Raw genomic sequence first — 19148 nt, forward strand, 5'->3', positions numbered from 1 at the left:
GAGGAGGCATAAACTGGCAATGTCGAAACACTGAAGATGCACGTGAAGACCCCAATCTGACACCCAAAAAACATCAAGGGGAACCTTTGACTTATTAATTTCTCATGGCTTAAGGGAAAGGATCTGCTCCCACAGGAAAGGGAGAGAATGAACTGCAGTAACTGCCACCAGCAGTAAATGTTTATCTCACTTTTTACATGGAGTTTTCCTATTTCCCCCTGGATGCACGTAGGGATTCCGTCTTGCTATGCTGCAGTCAGCAGAAAAGAGATCTATTTGTAAGACAGAAAATTATTCAAGGAAAAGAAGAATGTTTGATCATTTCTAGCTAGTCTCTTTTCCAGTCTGATTAAAGCATATATATTCATACCTTCACTTAACAAGGAGCCAGGAGATGGCACCAAAAATGCTATGCAAGCCGTAAGAATATTCACTTGTGTGTGTTGCAGCTCTTAAGAGGTACTAAAAGGGTTAGACATTGATGGGACACAAGAGAGGAAGAGATCAGTCTGTTTATTCCACTTTCAAATACACATGTTCTTAATTTGAAGTGCAGCTCTTGACGTAGTTCTTACATTATTTATTATTATTAGACACCAATGCCTTCTCAGCATACTTATTTTGTTAAATTACACCTCTGAAATTAAATACAGCCTCCTGTCATCTTTAATGTTCTTCTGCCTATTCTTATAATTATTATTGATAAGAGGTGACTTTCAAGTTAACAGCATGTGGATTGATAAGGCAGCTGTTATTATGTTACCTGAGTGCTTTTTGTAAAGCTTAGCTCAAGGGCAAAACCATGTTCCCTCTGGAGTGTGGAACGCTGAATCCCCAGCCTGCAGACCGCTGGCAAAGGTGGTGTTTGTGGCTGTGTTGTGTGCTTGGATGACGTCTGGAAAGCTGCCCCAAAACTGTGCAGTTGTGGATACTTGGAATCAGTGGGCGTGGCGGCTCTTGGGGGTGCACAGGGGGGTGCCTCCCGTGCTTGTTTTTGAGTCCTCGGGGGGCTTCTGCTCCTTACGTTTCTGCTCCTCTCTCCTGCTCTCCGAGGCCCTTCTCCTCATTCTCAGGTAGTAGACCCGGTTGGCTTCCGGGTAGGTGACTTTGGAGAGGGGGATTTTGTAGATGGCTGGGTTTTCCGAGTTGATCAGCAGGAAGAGGAGCGCGGACAAGCAGAAAGGCCAGGTGCAGACTGGCAGCCCAAGCTGGGGGAAGAGAAAACAGACACCGGGGTGATTTTGGTACTGCTTTTTGCTTTTTCCCTCTGTTTATGTCTGCCTGTGGCTAAATTCTTGAGTTTAAGGGGTTTGGGAGAGCTTTCTCTGAGGACAGGGTGTAATAGGATATGTACTCCTGACCCATCCCCAATACAGAATTCTCCTGTCTGAATCCAGAGATGTAGGTGGTAGAGGCTACATGTGAGCAAGGTTCCTTCTGGTCAGTGAAAGTTTGGGAAGCTCCTCTGCTACAAAATGTCAACTCAGCTGCTCACACGGAGGTATCTAATTTGTCTGGAGTGTGTGGGGCTACACAAAGCAGCCGACGCTGAAGACCTCAGTCCTTTTGGAGGTGCAGCTCTTGGTGCTAGATGGCACCTGGCACCAACAATGAAGCAACTGAATCAGGCTCCAGAGCTCTGATGACTGCAATAAAACTCAAGACACCCATCTCACTAGTGGACATTTAAATTTTCTAATAAAAGAGCCAGATTCTACGCTCTCTGCTCTGTATAATGTCATGTATTGAGAGCGTTATTCACTCACCCTCCTCAACAACTATGTGTTGCTGGCATTACATCCAACCACCAATCCTTCTCTGTTTCCCCACCTCTTGACCTGACCTGATGCCTGCCAAAAGCAAGATCACAGGGAGAAAAAGTGGATGTCCTTTTTCCTGATGCATCCCAAAAGAAGGTGTGCTTAAAGCAGCCCATCTGCAGGGACCTACATGGTACTGAGTGGGTGCCAGATGAGTACATTTATTGCACAAAGCTGTTAGTTTTATTCTTTATTTTCTTTCAAGTTAGTATATCAATTTTATTAAAATATGGTTTTGCTTTAATCTCTCAGATCTTAAAGAAGAAACAAAGCCTGGCATTTCTGGCCTCACCTCTTTCTTGATTTGTCCAAATATAATAACTTTGTACTTAAGAGAACAGTCTCTCCCTCATTTTAGTTCTTACATTCAGTTCAAACTTTAATAATGTCTGTAGGGGTAGCTGGAGAAAGACCTTGGAAGAAGAAAGTGAAAATTTAGACCACTGGGAATTGCTAAAAGATATTGCTCAACTAAACATTTAATCTCAAACCATATGCCGTTGCTGGAACTCATATACACATGCACAACCCTGCTGTGGAGAACATGATACAAAGGTCTTTGAAATCTTATTATCAGCTATAGAGTCTCCAAGGGCACAATTCAGCTGACACAGAGTTTGTACAAGACCTGTCACTGGCTGCAGCATTCTCATTTCAGTGCTGTCAAAGGTGACATAGAGAATTCTGAGGGATTTCCTCAACATTATATCAGAAGAAAACAAAACATGGCTCAAACAAACAAATAACCCCCCCTCCCCCCAATTATAAAACAAGGGCCCAAACTTACCACAGAGAGGGCATTAGCAAGGGCTGCTCCGGAGTAGGCACAAAATAATGCTGAGAAAAGAAGACCAAAGAGAGTGCAGGATGAAGAAATTATTGTTCAATTCTCCAAAGAAATTATCACACACAGTGACACTGTCCAAATGCATGGTAAAATATCCTGCCAGCTACCTGGTGTGAGGATTGATTCTACAATTCAACAACTAGGTGAAATGTCCCAAAGTTGTGATCTCTTCTCCCAGGTAACAAGTGATAGGACAAGAGGAAATGGCCTCAAGATGCACCAGGGGGAGGTTTAGATTAGATATTAGGGTCATCCAGCCCTGGCACAGCTGCCCAGGGCAGTGGTGGAGTCCCCATCCCTGGAGAGATTTAAAAGCCCTGTGGATATGGCACTTGGGGACATGGGTGAGTGGTGGCCTTGGCAGTGCTGGGGGGAATGGTTGTACTCAATAGTCTTAAAGATAGGTTTCAACCCAAACAATTCTGTGACTACATTTCATCCTCTGTGCTCTGTAGAGATGGATGGTGAATGAAGAACTCTGTTTTGTCATCACTTTGCAAGTGATGGTGGCATTTCTTTTATCTTTAATTACTTTTTACTTGACATGACTTGACCCATATGCAGAGGGAATTGCAGAAATTCTTCAAAAGTGTGGGACTGCTGAAATTCTCTGTCCTGTGCCTTCACACCACAGGCAATCAGCAGTGGGTCTCCTTGTCCTCGGATGCCAGAGGTGGGAAAACAGGAGCAAAGGTCAGGCAACCAAGGACTAAGTCAAGGAAGGAAAAGCTACTGACCAATCTAGAAACTGTGCTCAGGCCAGAAAACTGCTGAAATGAAGATAACTGGAAGATGGGTGAATCTAAGGAATCCCTTAAGTGGGAAATTTGTTTTATTAAGTTCTTCCCATAGTGCCTGGTTTTGGCTGCTGTTGGAGACGGGGTGCTTGTGTGGATGGATTTTAAACTGACCTTGTGCAACAGCTCTCTTCTTATGGCACGCTTCCTATAATGATACCTATAGTTATGAAAAGGCTGCTTTTGTGAATCTGTTGTGAAATAGCTTGTGTCCCTTTCACGAATGGTATTTCCACCCTTCCCAGATGTTTCTACGTTTTCAGGGTCTAATGCTGTTCTCTCTGTACTCTCACTTGCACATTCAGGCTCAACGCTGCTGCCACCAGAGAAACAACTCTTGCACAGTGCCTACGTTTGGTAGCTGACCCTAAATGTGCACTACTCATAGGCTGCCTTGGCTGCACAAATTTTTGGTTTCCCTTTATGTAAGAGGTACTCACCACAGGCAAGTGACAGCAGATGCGTCTGCCAGGTCAGGGCGTAGAACATGCCCCCGACCGCGATGCAGGCCAGGGCACAGTTGTAATTGTGTAAGCCCAGGTAGATGCCGTCAAATGGGGATGCAATGCTCAGTGCTGCAAGACAAAAGGCAAGGCTGGGAGGTCAGGTATGAGAGGTGTCTGCAGGAGGACCCCTCCCTTGCTGGGGATCCGTCGTCTCTTCCCTCTTGATGTCTAGATGGATTTATCTGTGCTCACATTTGCACAGTGTGCACTTGCAGAAAAAGGAAGGTAGTTATTTTGGAGCTCTGATAGTGTACCTAGGGTTGGAATTTGGCCCAGTCTCAAAGGTTTAATTTAGGCAAAACTTTCTGTGCATGCACTGAGTGTGTTGTAGCTGTTCCCCCAGGTGACCGGGTGGAGGGCCCAGCCACGACAACCTTCTCCCCTGGGTGTCCTCCTTTCAGAAAGCTGTGCTCACACATACTGTTTAAACCTCATACATACCCTGATCCTGATATCAGAGGCACAACTGCATGTCTTTTGTGGGAGTAAGCAGGGTTTCCATCTCTTCCTCGTGACCTTTGCTAGATGTGATCTAGTTGCTAGAGGCGGTCACTTCACCAGTGCTGTGGAAATTCTCCACGGGGATGGGAGCTGATGGTCTGCTCCAAATCTGACCTCACAGAAACTTTTGCAGGATTCCTCACAGGCTTCAGCAGTCCCAGCCAAAAGGAGAGTACAATATGTAGTGCACAAGCCACCTTCATGCCACTCGTAAGATTAATGCATTTCCTGCTGCTTTGTCCTGATCTGTCCTCTGTTCCATCACCATGTTTATCCCCAGATACTTTCCCCTGACCTTTCTCTTCCAGGTTAAACGTCAGACCTGTACAAGACCTGCCATATGCTCCTAGGCATACAAAGTTTGGACAGTTTTGTTTAAAAACACTGATATAAGGCAGCTCCAGTCTTGTACAAAGTGCTTCAAAGCACAGAACTTGTTGGACGACTGTGCCTTTTCCGAAGTTGTTGTCTCAGACTACACTTATTCCATCCTCTGTTGTTATTACCATTGATCATTTGAGTGGTATTAATGTTGTGTAACTTCAAAGGTCATGTTCATGCTTCCTAACTTAATATTGTTTCTCTGGTTAGTGGAGACACAGGCCGTTTTTAGTAGCATTCATTTAGCTGTTTTTACAAATCTGCAGCAGGATAGAGCAAATTGCATCTAGAAAGGTCTTTTTCTTTGCCTTGGCTGATCAGCTCTGCGGGAGACATCTGCTTATGGTGGTAATTTAAAACAATTGTGGAGGCAAGAGATCAGCTCTGAAACTCTTTTTCTAGGTTTCTTTAAGATCATCTCCATGGGATTCATCACACCCAGTGGCTGGAGGGTTAAGCAAGGTGGAACAAACCACCTGCCTGAGTTACAAATCTATTAAGAAATTCAAAGCTCAAAGAAAACCTTGTTCTGTTCTTGACTTCACTGTGTTGTGTGACCTTCAGTAAGAGCTTCCAAATTTAGAGGCAGTTGAAAAAGGAGAGTGTTGCCCCAATTACCTAGGAGCACATACAACTGTAAAGCCTGGACAGAGTCATGTAATGGCTTGGGTCAAGATATCTTGGTTGTAAAAATGACTCTGGTGAATAATTCTTACCTGCAATCATCCCCACTGTCGATCCAATTGCAGCATGTAAACAAATCAGTGGGGAGGAGACAAGCAAAGCCACAAGGAAAATGCCTCCAGTCCAGGGGTTTCCACAACCATAGACTTGACCAACTCCAACTGGGATGGATTGTAGGAGCTGCAGCAGATGGTAGAAAAGGGCATGTTATTGTCTCTCTGTACCCTGAATGACACAGAGGTTATTTTTTCCAAGCTATTGGCTGAAATGGAAAGGAAGGAACCCTGGCTCTGAGTTGGACTGTGAGTAAATCATGGAGTCATAGAATAGTTTGGGTTGGAAGGGACCTTAAAGATCATCTCATTCCAATCCCTTGCCATGGGCAGGGACACCTTCCTCTATCCCAGGTTGCTCCAAGCCGTGTTCAACCTGACATTGAACACTTCCAGGGTGGGACAGCTGGCAATCTATTCCAGTGCCTCACCAGTCTCACAGTCAAGAATTTTTTTCTAATACCTGATCTAAACCTACTCTCTTTCAGCGTGAAGCCATTGCCCCTTTTCCGGTTGCCACCTGTTCCTGTTCAAAGTCCCTCTCCATCTTCCTCGTAGGCTCCCTTTAGGTACTGGAAGGCCGCAGTTAGGTTGGACCAAAGCCTTCTCTTCTCCAGGCTGAACAATCCCAGTTCTCTCAGCCTTTTCTTGTACAAGAGGTGCTCCATCATTCTAATTAACTTGATGCCTCCTCTGAACTTGCTCCAATGTCCATGTCCATCCTGTGCTGGGCCCCCAGAGCTGGAGGCAGCTCTGCAAGGAGGTTCTCACCTGAGAGGGTAGAGGGGTAGAATCCCCCCCCTCCCCTGCTGCCCACGCTGTGGGATCAGCTCAGGGCATGGGGGGTTTCTGGACTAGGTCATGTCCAGCCTCTCCCCCACCAGAATCCCTAAGTCCTTCTCCCCAGGGCTGCTCCATCTGTTTCATCCATGGCGTGGACTGATCCCGGGGGTTGCCCTGACCTGGTGCAACACCAGCACTTGGTCTTGTTAAACCTCATGGGCCACTTCTCAAACTTCTCCAGGTCCCTCTGGATGGTCCTGTCCTTCAGATGTGTCACCTGCACCCTCAGCTTGGTGTTGTCAGCAAGTGTGCTGAGGGTGCACTCGATCCCTCTGTCTGTGTCACTAATGAAGATATTGAAAGCACTGGTCACCACTTGTCTCTAATGTCCACAGGGACTCTGAGCTGTTGATCACTATCCTCTGGGTCAGTTACCCTGGTGCTGTTGTGGGAAGGTGACCCTCCAGATCTAAGCCTGGGTGTAAATGAGTTTCTGTCACTTTGGAATCCTGATGTTTCCTCTGAATTTTCGTGTTGCCACTTACGGTCTTGCTGATGTGTTTTTAACCCGAACTGGACAGCAGGAGGGCCTGTCCACATGTGCTTCTGCATTGACAGCATGTGAAAGACTTGTTTTGGGGCAGTCCAAGTTTAGGTGGAGTGAAAGGCTCAGGATCTCTGTTCCCTCAGGCTCCATTGGCCTTTCTACTGGATCAGCCAGGACTGTCCCTGGGGATCTTATGGCACTGCTCTCTTTGCACTGAATGATGTTTCTGTGAATTATCCTGGCTGTACATACTGTAGTCATTCTGACCCACGTGAAAATGTCATGCCTTCATGCTCACCTTTCTGTGAAATATCATGGATCTGTTGGTGGGAAGCTTACCAGTGGCACACTGATTGCAGACCAGGTGATGTTGGGCACTGCAGCTACAGGCTTGATGAGGGTGGTGGGGAAGAAGGGGTTGTAGTGTCCCGTGGCTGCCAAGTAGAGAGTCACTGCAATGTTGAAGGGCAGAGTGAAAACAGGAAGGTCCCATTTACTGAAGATGGATCCCAAAGCACTGGACAGGACGGGGCTGAGAAGAGGAGAAGAGACATGAACATAAATTTTGCATAACAATTATAGTGGTGGAACAAGTGGAACAATTATAGTGGTGGAACATTTAGAAACATCAGGTAGTGGCTACCTTAATATGTTAGTCTGCATCAGACAAAGAGTTGCAGAATGCTGTTCATCTTTCTGAAAAAACTATCTAATCCGTTAATGGATGGTGCAAACTCCACACTTCTCTCAGGACAGCTACTCTGGTAGCTATGCTGAGCTCAGGGAATCAGCAAAGAAATACGTCTAATACAGCATTTAAGTGTGGGTGGAGACAGGTAATCTGACTTCTTATTCAGGAGAAAATTTCAGCAGGAAACAGAAGAGCCAATTTTGGGAATGCCACGTGAAAAACTGTGGAGAACTTTAGATGGTCAAAAAAAGCTATTGTCTTGAGGAGGCAAGAGGGAGCTGGAAATGACCTAATTTGCCTTTTTTTTGTTTGTTTGTTTTGGTTTTCTTTAAACAGTGTGAAGGATATCAGAAGATGGCTCTAGAAGAGAAATAAAGCAGAAGAGGTGACCAAGGAGGGAAATATTTATCATGTTAGACACTGTTTTTGGGGAATGAGGAGTCCTTAGGACTCCTCAGTCTTACACAGAGTGTAAGATGAAGCCATCAGTGTAACAGAGCTGTGAAAGATGTTGGTGCCAGACATCACCCAGACCTTGACTGATGTTTGAGTGTATGTCAAAGACAGTGATGTTACTGTGTGCTGCCCAGGTGCTATCCAAAATCACATGGCATTTTCTGAAAACTGAGATTTGTCTTTAAAAAGAGCTTGATTGAATGTAATCAACATTAAAGTGTTTGGGGTGACCCTCAACCTATTATTGACAGAACGCTAAAAAACATTCAAACCTTGAAGTGCCATGACCTTTTCCAAAGTTCTTGTCTGTAGAACCTGGAATACAAACTTTGCCAGATCTCAGGATCATTTTTGGGACTGCTGGATTTCCGCTTGAAGTGTGTGTCCTACATGAAGGACTTTATGGGATCATATTGGCAGGGTAATATATAATTTTTATGGGGCCCAGAAATCTTGTGGAAGAGAGCAAATGGCCAGGTCCTGTCCTTGATGGAAATGGCCTCTGTTCTGCTGCTTTCAGCTGAGCTCCTCCGATACAAGTGAGCTGAATAGCTTTTATGGTCCACTCCAAGCAGAAGTGGACATTGCATAGTTTGCAAAAAATCAATTTAAAGACTTAATTTTTTCAAGAAGCTGCATTTGAGTCCTAGAAGATCATTAAGCTGGTTATAATAAAAAAACCCCACCGCACCCAAACTATTTGGCATTTCAAAAGCAACATCTTGTGTCCTGCTGTGTAGATGCTATCAGTGGGAAAAATGCTTTGTTCTCCTTGTATAATCTCAGATGAAGACTATTTTTTTTTTTGACAAATTTGGTTCCCAAAGGACTTTACAGATTTATTGCTTCTAGCTGTAGGAAAAAAAAAAATAAATCAGTACTTCAGTGAAAATGGTGTCCTAATTTCTGTGCTGAAATACAAAGCTTCTGCCACTTATACATCTTGTCAGGAAAAAAGGAAACAATTAAAAAAATGCTGACTTCTAAAGCTGAAATTCAAAATATCAGTTAAAACATCACTGAACTGTCTAATTTTAAAATCTTTCAGCTCTACCCTCGAGTCTTGTGAACTAAAAGAATGAAGAAAAGTTTGAACAAAAAGCCTCAAGGAATTCTGGCAGATAAGACAAGCTAAACATTCTCGCAGCAAGCACTGGGTTTTGAGAGATTGTTATAAAATGACCTTTGCTGAGAGAGACTAAAGAAATGAAATATATTAAAAAAAATAATCTGATCTTAAAAGCAGTGAAATCCAATAATGACTTGCATCTTATTGCTTACAGTGATTAAAATGTGACAAATTAATTTCAGCTAAGGCTGTTAAATAGATTCTGCAGTGCTGTTAGGGTCCATGTTTAAAAATGGCAAATTTAATCCTGGAAGGACATAGTCTGGCGTTTGGAGTTGCTTGGAGGAATTAATTTTGCTCGTGACTGGTTGCATGTCTGAGAAGGGGAATATTGAATTCAGCCCGAGGGAGAGCACAGGGTCGGTTCAGCACCTGGGCGTGGAAGAACCATTGTGGTGTTGGGCACCATGACCTCCACCCCGAATGTGTCCAGTTCCTGAGGGATATTTTTGGAGAATTGGGGTGGGGCTACTTTATCAATGTGCTGTAATCAGTGTTGTCTGTGCCCTCAGCTCCTGCCACATCCCTCGGGAGCTCCGCGTGTGGATGAGCGCATCATTCCACTGCCACCCACTGCAGTGGTGTAGGGCAGAGGGGACTTTGGTGTGTTTAAGCTGTTTATAGCTGGACTCTCTCCTTGAGAATTGTCCTGAGGAGCAGGGGTACTTACCAGGCCATTGATATAACCGCCACAGGAGGGAGAAGCCACCAGTAGTAATCCCCTTTGCTGGAGTAGACGGCCATGAGCAATCCCACCAGCATCCCGTTGTAGCCGTGCAGCCCAGCTGTGACGGCTGACCTGTGATGGAGATAAACGTCTGCAAGGTAGCAAGGTGTGCTGATCATGCAGTTTATAAGTGCCCTGCTCCCAGTGAAGGGAGGGATAAAAAAAAGCAGTGAGATTGTTGAGGTGCGTGGTTGTGACAGTTGCTGTCAGAGAGAGTTAACCATCTGCTTTCATGAGGACAGACAGTTGTGGGGATAGGCTAGTTCTTCCCGGAGCACAGCTCTGTCCTCACCCAACTGCTTCCAAACCACCTGTAAGGAAAGCTGGTCTGCTGTCCCGAACGAGTGGCTACGAGCCATCAGTGGGCTCCAGATGTTACAACAAACCAATTTTTACTAAGTGTACGAAGATGTGAGGTACCACCTACCTGTCCTGACTGAGAGCCAGTGCAGTCAACGTGGACACAGCAGTTCCAGTGCAGCCCGTGAGCATCCACCAGGGACTCTGGAGGAAAAGCCCCACCAAAATGATCAGCCCGCTGAGGGGGTTGTTGACAAACATCACCTGAGAGGTCCCTCGCAAGATCCAGTCCACCAGCTGAACCATTAAGGGCTTGTCTGTAGGAGATCAAAGGAGAATGCTGTCGGTAAGGCATCATTTTAGCAAAGCACATTCATCCCTGCAGCTGCCTTCTGGCCACGGAACAGAGGTGAGGTATTAACAGGGGAAACTGCAAAGCCACTCTCTGATTCATTGTTGCCTCAATGTATTTTGCATCTGGCACTTGAAAACTAATAGGAATGGACTGGGCACTGCTATAAGATTCATGGAGGGATTGATAAAAAAGTGATTTGTTTATGGTGATCAAAAGATAGTCAAACAATTACTTGCATGGTAGATCACGTTATATTCTGCTATAAGTTTAATGAGGAAACAGACCTTTTTTGGTGTATAATTCAGACGCAGAGAGGGACTCTGAAGCTGGTTTATATGTAGACAGGGAAATATGAAAAGGAAACAATTTTACTGTTTTAGGAAAGAAATCAGCAACTGAGAGCATGGTGATACACTGTATATAGAAGAGGGGGTCAAAGGTGTCTAAAAAGTATTTTGAGAGCTAAAGAACCTAAATTAAGAAAATAGTTATGACTTGGACTGTATTCAGGGCAAAGAGGCACTTTCAAAGAACTAAGAGTTATTGTTCTTTAGGGAAGGCTACTGAACCTGGACAGAGCAAACAAGGGCACCAAGCTCAGGTGCCCCAGGTGAGTGCAAGGGGAAGGTGGGATGAGGGCAGCCTGTCTGAGGGCATCTAGGTACAGTGCTTCTAATGATCTCCTGGGGCAGAGGAGGGACTTGTAGCGTGCAATAAATGTTGCTGCTGGTACTTGGCTAGAATTTTTTTTTCCCCTCTTCTGGGAAAACTGTAACCACTTCTGAACTGCTGTGTGTTATTAAACACACAGCAGGAGAATAGGTGCAAGGAGAATAGGTGAGAAAGAGGAGCTTGCATGTACAAAATGTTCATGCAATGTGTGTATGCAGCTCTCATCTTCCTAAAGATTTGAAATTAATTCTATTAGCTTAGATTGTTAATTAGATGCAGGATTAAGTGTCAGGCTACTTTTTGATTATGGGCAATGACTTATTCCTAAAAAACTCTTTCCAGACAGGGTTAAGGGGAGGAATGAGTTTCTAAGAGAAAAATGACCAGGCTTGTCTGAATTAATTTTAATTCCTCTTTGGTATTGAGCTGTGAAACACTTACCAGCAATGTGCTCAGATTCAGACACGGGTATTAACCATAAAAATTCAAATATAACCAGAGGACAGTGGCCAAATGTTTTCAAAATATTGAGTAAGAAAAGCTGTCTAAAACGTATGGACTGCTGCAGCAAAGAGAAACAGGAGGAGATGTTTCCCTGTGTCTGGGAATCACACACACTGCAGCCTGATGAGCCTGTCTGGAGCATTTAATCCCAACTTCTCCACCAGTGATAGCTGCCGCACAGCTTGTCTGTGCACTTGTTTCTCTCCCACTGCTGCAGTTGCTATGCTAACAAACCTAACCCCGATAGGGGACCCACAGTCTTACACAGCCTCTCAAAAACCCACATTCCTGGTAATTCTGGGTAACAGGGACCATCTGCTCATGCATTGTTCCTGCCTCGACATTGAACCTTTGAGACCAGTCTCAGTTTGCATTTTATAGCATCCTAACACCCACAGTGCCTATTGCTGCCCCACAGCTGGTAACACAAGAGCCTTTGCCCACACGATTCCCATGTGGATAAGGAACAGTGGCTGATCCACAGAGCCGTTACAAACGAGACTTGATCCCTGACCCTGACGTGTGATTCTGGGCACTGCTATAAGGAACGTGATGCTAATGACACATAACTCATTAAGTGCAAAAGATGTCTTTGGCCTGTGCTGAATTTTGCGTACAGCCATGGTGGTGGAAAGAGGATGCAGTGGGATTTCCTTCCTGAGGATGAGATAATGACAAAGCCAGAAGTTTGCAATGGGCTTGGACCATGCTGCTTTTGCTCTGCCTCGGGGAGTGTAACAGACTCATGTCGTGCCCCAGGACTGAAAGTACTGTTGGCAACAGAGATTTCCCCAACCAGAGAGCCCCAGACACATCCCTGTGCTTACTTTTCATCCACTCTCCATATTCTTTCATTTCTCCTGTGAGATACCCAAAAACTTGGTGGATCCAATTTCTGCTTCTCCACAGCAGGTCCTGGGCTCTTGGCACCCGCCTCTTGTACATCTGCCTCTCACTGGAACATTCAGTCACAACGATCTCGCCGAGCTCCATCTTTTTTGGGTGAAGGTGAAGGACAACTGCAAACCACAGAGATGATGCGTTAGAAAAACATTTGGGTTGCGCCCTGACAACCTTCAGAACCCCATGCTGATATCTTTTTTCCAAAGATGGGATGCCTATGGAGAAGGGATCTGCCTGATCCACTGCTGAGAGTGGTGTGTGCTGCTGCTGCCCAGGACAGTGGTGTCTGCTCTTGGGGATGTGGGGCAGGCAGTGACCTGCTGCTGTCATGGAGCTGCGACACAGAGCTGCAGGGGAAAAGAGGGATGTGGCCCCGGTGCCCTGCAGCATCCCACCATCACTCCAGCTCCTTTTGCAGCCTATGACAAGCTGCTGGTTTGACAGGAGACGTGACATTTGCCAAGCAACTGAGTGGTACCTGTATGCTCACCATGCTTGGCTGAGTATAGCTGCTCTGACAGCTACTGAGGAGGGAGACTGCTGATGTTTGGCCAGCAGAGAGCTGGAGGGAAGCAATGCAAATTGCCAGTACAGAAGCAGAGAGCAGGGGACAAGAAAATACTAGAGGAGAAGTTGAAGTGTGTATCCCTTTTGATGTTTTGAGCTGGTGCCTTCATATATCACCCCTCATTCCACATCTACCTTTGATGGACTATTGAGAGCAACCCGGGGTAGCACCAAAGTATTGCACAGAAATCAGTATCCACATGTGGCTTTAGACAAAGATAAGCACCCTGGCTCAGAACTGTGTGTATTTTAGTTAGCGGGTGAATATTCATCGGGGTAGGGGTTTATTAATCTCACAATTACAGTTGCAGGCTTCGTTCATTAAAAGTCCATTACAATATAAACTCTAAAGAGAAAATACACTACACTGCAGAACCTTAACAATTCTATGATTCTATTCCATGTTGTCTATTTTGCTTGTTCATAAAATACTGCTACACTGCAGGTCACACCTGCAAAACTACCTCCCTACTGCCTGAGGGAGTCTGGCATCAGATATGGGTTTTGCTCCAATGGTTTTGGAAATGCGCGACTGAGTTTCTTCTAGCCCCAAAGCAGACTGCATCGTGAAGGGCTTGCCCCCAGTTCCGTGGAATATGGGCACCATCTTCTGGTGGGAGGCTGTTTTTGGGTAGCTCAGACAGGCTGGCTGTCAGTGTTAACGCCTGCGGCAGCAGCAGGACGGGCTGGGAAGGGATGCTCGGCTGCAGGGAAGGCTGTTCTGCAGAGACGAACACCAACAGGCGGATGATAAAAAGATCTGTGACTCGGAATGCCCTCCTAAGAAGGTCCTTGAGCATCAAAAGCTGCTTTCCCTTCACCCCTGGCAGCGCGTCGCGCAGCGCCTGTTCCCCAGTGCTCTGGCTCTCCCTGCCGGCAGCTCGTCCCCACGGCAGCGAGAGCCTTCGGGATGACCTCAGCACCAGCCCGGGGAGGGATGTGCCGGCAAGAGGTGTTGTTGCTATGTGGAGCTGTGTAAACTAAGCCTAAGCATCACTCAGTTTGCGTGATCCTGACGGAGGAGAATCACAGAAGGTTTTGAGTGGTCTAAAGCAAGAAATGTGGTTGTGCAAGGAGACTCCAAACCTTGAATCAGATAGTCAGAGAATGGTTTGGATTGGAAGGAATGTGAAAGAACATCACATTTCAACCCCTCTGCCATGGGCAGGGACACCTTCCACCAGCCCAGGTTGCTCCAAGCGCCGTCCAACCTGGCCTTGGACACTTCCAGGGATGGGGCAGCCACAGCTTCTCTGGGCAACCTGTGCCAGGGCCTCACCATCCTCACAGCCAAGAATTTTTTCCTTATATCAAACATAAATCTCTTCTCTTTTAGTTTAAAATCACTCCTCCCTGTTCTGTCACTCCAGGCCCTTGCTCAAAGTCCCTCTCCAGCTCTCTTGGAACCCTTTTAGGCACTGGAAGGGGCTCTAAGATCTGCCCAGAATCTGCTCCAGGCTGAACAACCCCAACTCTCCCAGACTGTCTTCATAGGAGAATTGATCCAGTCCTTGCTTGTGAGTGTCTCAGGGGGTTGTAAATAGCAGGGTTCCCAGGTTCTGCACAACTGCACTCAATGCAGGAACAAGCAAGGAGCAGAAGAAGAGGGATGCAGTGGTTTTATTGCCCCTCTTGGTTTTCTCCTATCTGTGATCTGATTCTGCCCGTAAACTGAGTCCAATCCCTTGTTTCAGTTTAAGGCAGCCTTGGTGACTGTCAGTTTTGGTTGTTTCCTTGTGGCTAGACAGGAGGACACTGAGCAGGAGTTACCCTTCTCCTCCACTGTGTCTTCTAGGCTGAGGGAACATGCAATGGTCGGATATTGGGAATATGCATCCCTCCGAGATAGGAAGAGGCCAGGTCCTGCTGGAAACCCAGATATTTTTATGTAGATACATCCCACAGAGGCTGGGCCCCTGTAAGATGCATCATTGCCCTGGGTTTCCTGATAGTCAATGTAGCTCTGGGCACCTTCAGATGAAAGTCAACCCACTTCAGCTCACTGCTGTTCCCATGGACAGCTCAACGTGGGTGCTCCAGGCAGGTAACCAGTAATTTTTGTGAGGGACACAAGGCCTGAAGTCAACAGCACAAGCAAAGTAGAGACTCCAGAGCAATATCAGGCTGTCCTTGAGGTTGCTTTCCCTCCAGAACTTAGTAGTCGTATTTAGCAAATGTGTCTGGTATCAGAGATGGTTCTTTGGCCAACATGGAAATAGTCTTCCCAGGGCAGTGGTGAAATTACCATCCCTAGGAGTGATCAAAGGGCTTGTGGATGTTGCACTTGGGGACATGGGTTGGTGGTGGGATGGCAGTGATAGGTTAATGGTTGGACTCGATGATCCTAGAGGACTTTTCCAACCTTAATAATTCCATGATTCTATTCCATGTTGCCTGTTTGTTTGCTCATGTTCTTCTAGAAGTCCTCTTGAAAGAATTCCAAGGGTTGAGGTGGGCTCAAATAGCTGCAGTGGATCCACATAAAGGAGACTGGAACGTCTCTTATGGCCTGGAATTCTCAAGGATCCATTAATAAAGAAAGGTCAGTGGTCCTTTTGCTGCGAGCAGTAACCACCACGAGCAGTGCAGTACAGCTCTAACCAGCAGGGAGGATAAAGACTGAGTAGTTGTGTCTATTCATCATAGCACCTGAAAAACTTATGGTTGTTTGAAACCTCACCAGGAAAAACCACTTGTGGGTTTTACAAACAGAAGCATGACTGCAGAGCTCCTCAACCCTGTATTTACAAGACTGCACAGCTCAATTCCCTCTGAAACTGAGATGTGGGACCTGTGAATTTTTAGAATTCTTGTCTTTGCTCACATCGTTGAACTGTTAGGGGTTAAGGGCAAAGTTGTCATGTTAGACCCCTTTGCAGTCAATTCCTTTCTGTAGAGAAAAACTACATCCCCAGAGAGCAATTCATATCCCATTTTTCTTACACACCTATTTGAGATGGGAAAAAAAAGGGTGTCTGCCTCTCTTTTTCCACTGGCTGCAGAGGGAGCCTGGTGGTTGAGCTTTTAGAGGGCTGTTTTCAGGCAAGAAAAACTCCAGCCTAAGAGATTTTGCCAAGGTCAACCTTGAAGTTTCTGGAAGTGGGATCTGTAGTCCCAGGCTAGTGCTTTTGAATAACTGAACCATCTGTAACAGGCCTGTAATCCACATCAAGAAGGGCATCAAAATTCTGGGGCTAATAAAAAAAAATATTGCCTCTTTATGATTCCTGTTTGCTTTCTTCCTATGAGTTGGAAGGAACTAAAACTGTGCTTGAAGGGAGCACACTCACCCTCCTCAGATGGGAAGGCAGCTTGGGACATGAGTGGAGGAGATGGCTGAAGAATTACCAAATTTTGGGGGAAAGAAGTAATGCAAAAAAAGAGATTCAGGGATGCTGAAAGCCTCTACACAGCTGAATCATGGGCCTTTACCTCAGATAAGCCCAACAGGTGGGTAAGATCCTGGAGGGCTGTGATGGGAACAGTGATCCCTGCAGAGATATCACCCTGGAAAAACACCATTTCTTTGCAGCAAGTGCCTGTCAGTCTGTGGATAGGCTGGTGCTCAATGGTACAGGCTCCATGAATAATAGAGAAATCATCTGAACAATTTTCTAATTAGGGCTAATGAGAGCCTGAATCACTTATGGCACACCTAGGGCTGATGAGGAATTCCCTGAGAAAAGGGTCTTTTTGTCAGCAAACACTGATTCATCAGTGTGGTAATGAGCAGTCCTGCTCGTTAAGGACATTTATCAGACTGCAGGGTAATACCGGGTGATTAGGAGTCACCTCCAGACCTACCTGTGCCTGCTCATCCCCAAACTGACACCTACTGGAGCCCACTTTTGAGGCACAGGGTGCTGACAGCACAGAGATTTTTTCAAGCCTCCCAGAGTACGCTCTGTGTTTCTCTTTGTGCTGCTAGAGATAATGTTCCCAGTGTAGCACCATCACACAACCAACAGTGATCTGGTCGTCTCATGAAAAGAAAAAACACCATTTATTTTTTTTTTCAGAATAGTGAGCTGGTGCATGACTAAGGTGGTGGGTGATGAGTAACATGACCCAACTTTTTTACAGGGCTACTGTTTGTGTTGGGAGCTTAACCTGGTGCTAAGGTACCTGAAGCCAAGCCTGGGTAATTTATCTTTCCACCTCTGTGCTGAAAGCAGAGTGATCAGAAACTCATTGGCTTCAAGGGATGTGGCCACACAAGGGCCTCGAAAAGAAGGCGTTAGCAAAAGCACATTTCTCTGCTAAGAAACCATAAAGGAATAGAAAAGAAATACCATGTATGGATAGAGGGAAAAGCTCTGGGATGGTGACAGAATGCTTGGCTGAGTCGTAATGACTTTACCAAGTGAGGCTCTACCAGGGATCAACCAGTGATGTTGAAAGCAAATGAATAAAGCAGGGCATTTCGCTGAGGGTGAACGCAGCACAGTTTCTTAGAACAGGTATGAAACCCTTAGCCACAGATCTTTAAAGTAAAAACAAACAAAACAAAACCAAGCAAACAAACAAACAAAGAAACAAACCTACCCAAAGAGAAAAAAAAACACTCAAGTGACCTAGTTTCCTATCACAGGCATTAAATGAAGCCACATTCCAGAGCAGCTCTGTCATTTCTGTACAAGTACAACTACCACAAGACAGTTAGTAATCAGGATAGTTTAACTTAGGGGGCTAAATATGACTCTTACATCCTTATTTAGATAATTGGCTTTTACATTGTGGTCTTGGAGTCTTTCTGTGTCTTCCTTTCCCAGTCTCTGCACTATGTAATGCAATACTTTTCTTTGCTCCAAGGCAAAACCTTACTGCTTCTTCTTTCCCCTCTGTTGCAGCAGTATCTCCCAGTATGCCAATGAGGGCACAGAGTTTATTTGATGGATTGTACTGGTGTTTGGGGTAGAAGTTGTGCTGACATCCTCTGTATGTGTGACACGTGTGTATGTAACTGTGAAGGAGAGTTTGACTTCCTTGCCACTCCTGAATGGTGTTTGTAGAGAAGGATTTTTAGAATCATAAAGTGGTTTGGGTTGAAAGGGACATTAGAGATCATCCTGTTTCACTCCCCTACCATGGGCAGGGACACTTTCCACTAGACCAGGTTGCTCCAAGCACCATCCAACCTGGCCTTGAAGACTACCGGGGATGGGGCAGCCACAGTATCCCTGGGCAATCTGTTCCAGTGCTTCACCACCCTCAGAGGGAAGCATTTCTTCCTAATACATTATCTGAATCCAGATCTATTCCCCTTGACTCCCTATAACCATTTAGAGGCTTACAGTTACGTGGTCTCTCTAGGCTTGACACAAACTGATCGATATAATCTCCGAGCAGATCACCCAGGCATGTCGGACATCACCATTGGATGGGATCAATTTCCTTCCAGAAGGGTCTATCTCATCCTTTTAGTGTCACAGAGAGACTAAGATGGGGCTTAGGAGGGTAACTGTGGGTATCTGCAGTGTGAATGTCTGTACCTGAGCATCTTGATTTGACTTCCAGTGAAGAGCTGGACAATATATGGATCTAGAGTATGATTCATCCCCTCCCATCCTACACGGATGAATCATGTCTCAAATTCTGTTACATTTTCTGTTTATAATGGGAAAGACAGACAGCTTAGATGCACACATCTGCACCACGTGTGTGTGGGGAGAGAGGTGATGAATCTCAGCAAAGTGACTATCCCAAGGTTATTTGGGAAACCTGTAGCTGACTTGAGTATCAAACAAGGACACGTTCATGTTTGAACCAAGTGCCTAATCCATGAAGAATTTTCAAAATGCTAACCTTTTTTTTTTTTTTTTAATAAGAGAAGTAGTCAGATCAGGTAGATATTTTAAGACACAAAAATCCTGTTTTCCTGCATATGGTTTCAGTTATAAAACCAGAGGGGAAAACAAATAGAGA

General features: G+C 45.5%; 1 protein-coding gene across 3 annotated transcripts in view; it reads right to left on the reverse strand.

The window, feature by feature from the left end:
• Window positions 1-515: 515 nt before the first annotated feature.
• The window catches only part of LOC116780893 (urea transporter 2-like), a 299985-nt gene continuing 281352 nt past the window's right edge, over window positions 516-19148 (reverse strand). For 2 of the 3 annotated variants that reach the window (XM_032676269.1, XM_032676268.1), the window contains 8 exons: window positions 12581-12772; window positions 10350-10539; window positions 9866-9994; window positions 7259-7451; window positions 5569-5716; window positions 3905-4039; window positions 2608-2657; window positions 516-1208 (listed from right to left, as the gene is read on the reverse strand). In XM_032676269.1, coding sequence (XP_032532160.1) covers window positions 939-1208; window positions 2608-2657; window positions 3905-4039; window positions 5569-5716; window positions 7259-7451; window positions 9866-9994; window positions 10350-10539; window positions 12581-12746 — 1281 coding nt within the window. In that variant the 5' untranslated portion in view covers window positions 12747-12772 and the 3' untranslated portion in view covers window positions 516-938. The remainder of the gene's footprint in view (window positions 1209-2607; window positions 2658-3904; window positions 4040-5568; window positions 5717-7258; window positions 7452-9865; window positions 9995-10349; window positions 10540-12580; window positions 12773-19148) is intronic. The other variant, XM_032676270.1, reaches the window with a different exon arrangement.

This window comes from Chiroxiphia lanceolata, chromosome Z (assembly GCF_009829145.1).
Source record: "Chiroxiphia lanceolata isolate bChiLan1 chromosome Z, bChiLan1.pri, whole genome shotgun sequence".
Classification (NCBI taxonomy): domain Eukaryota; kingdom Metazoa; phylum Chordata; class Aves; order Passeriformes; family Pipridae; genus Chiroxiphia; species Chiroxiphia lanceolata.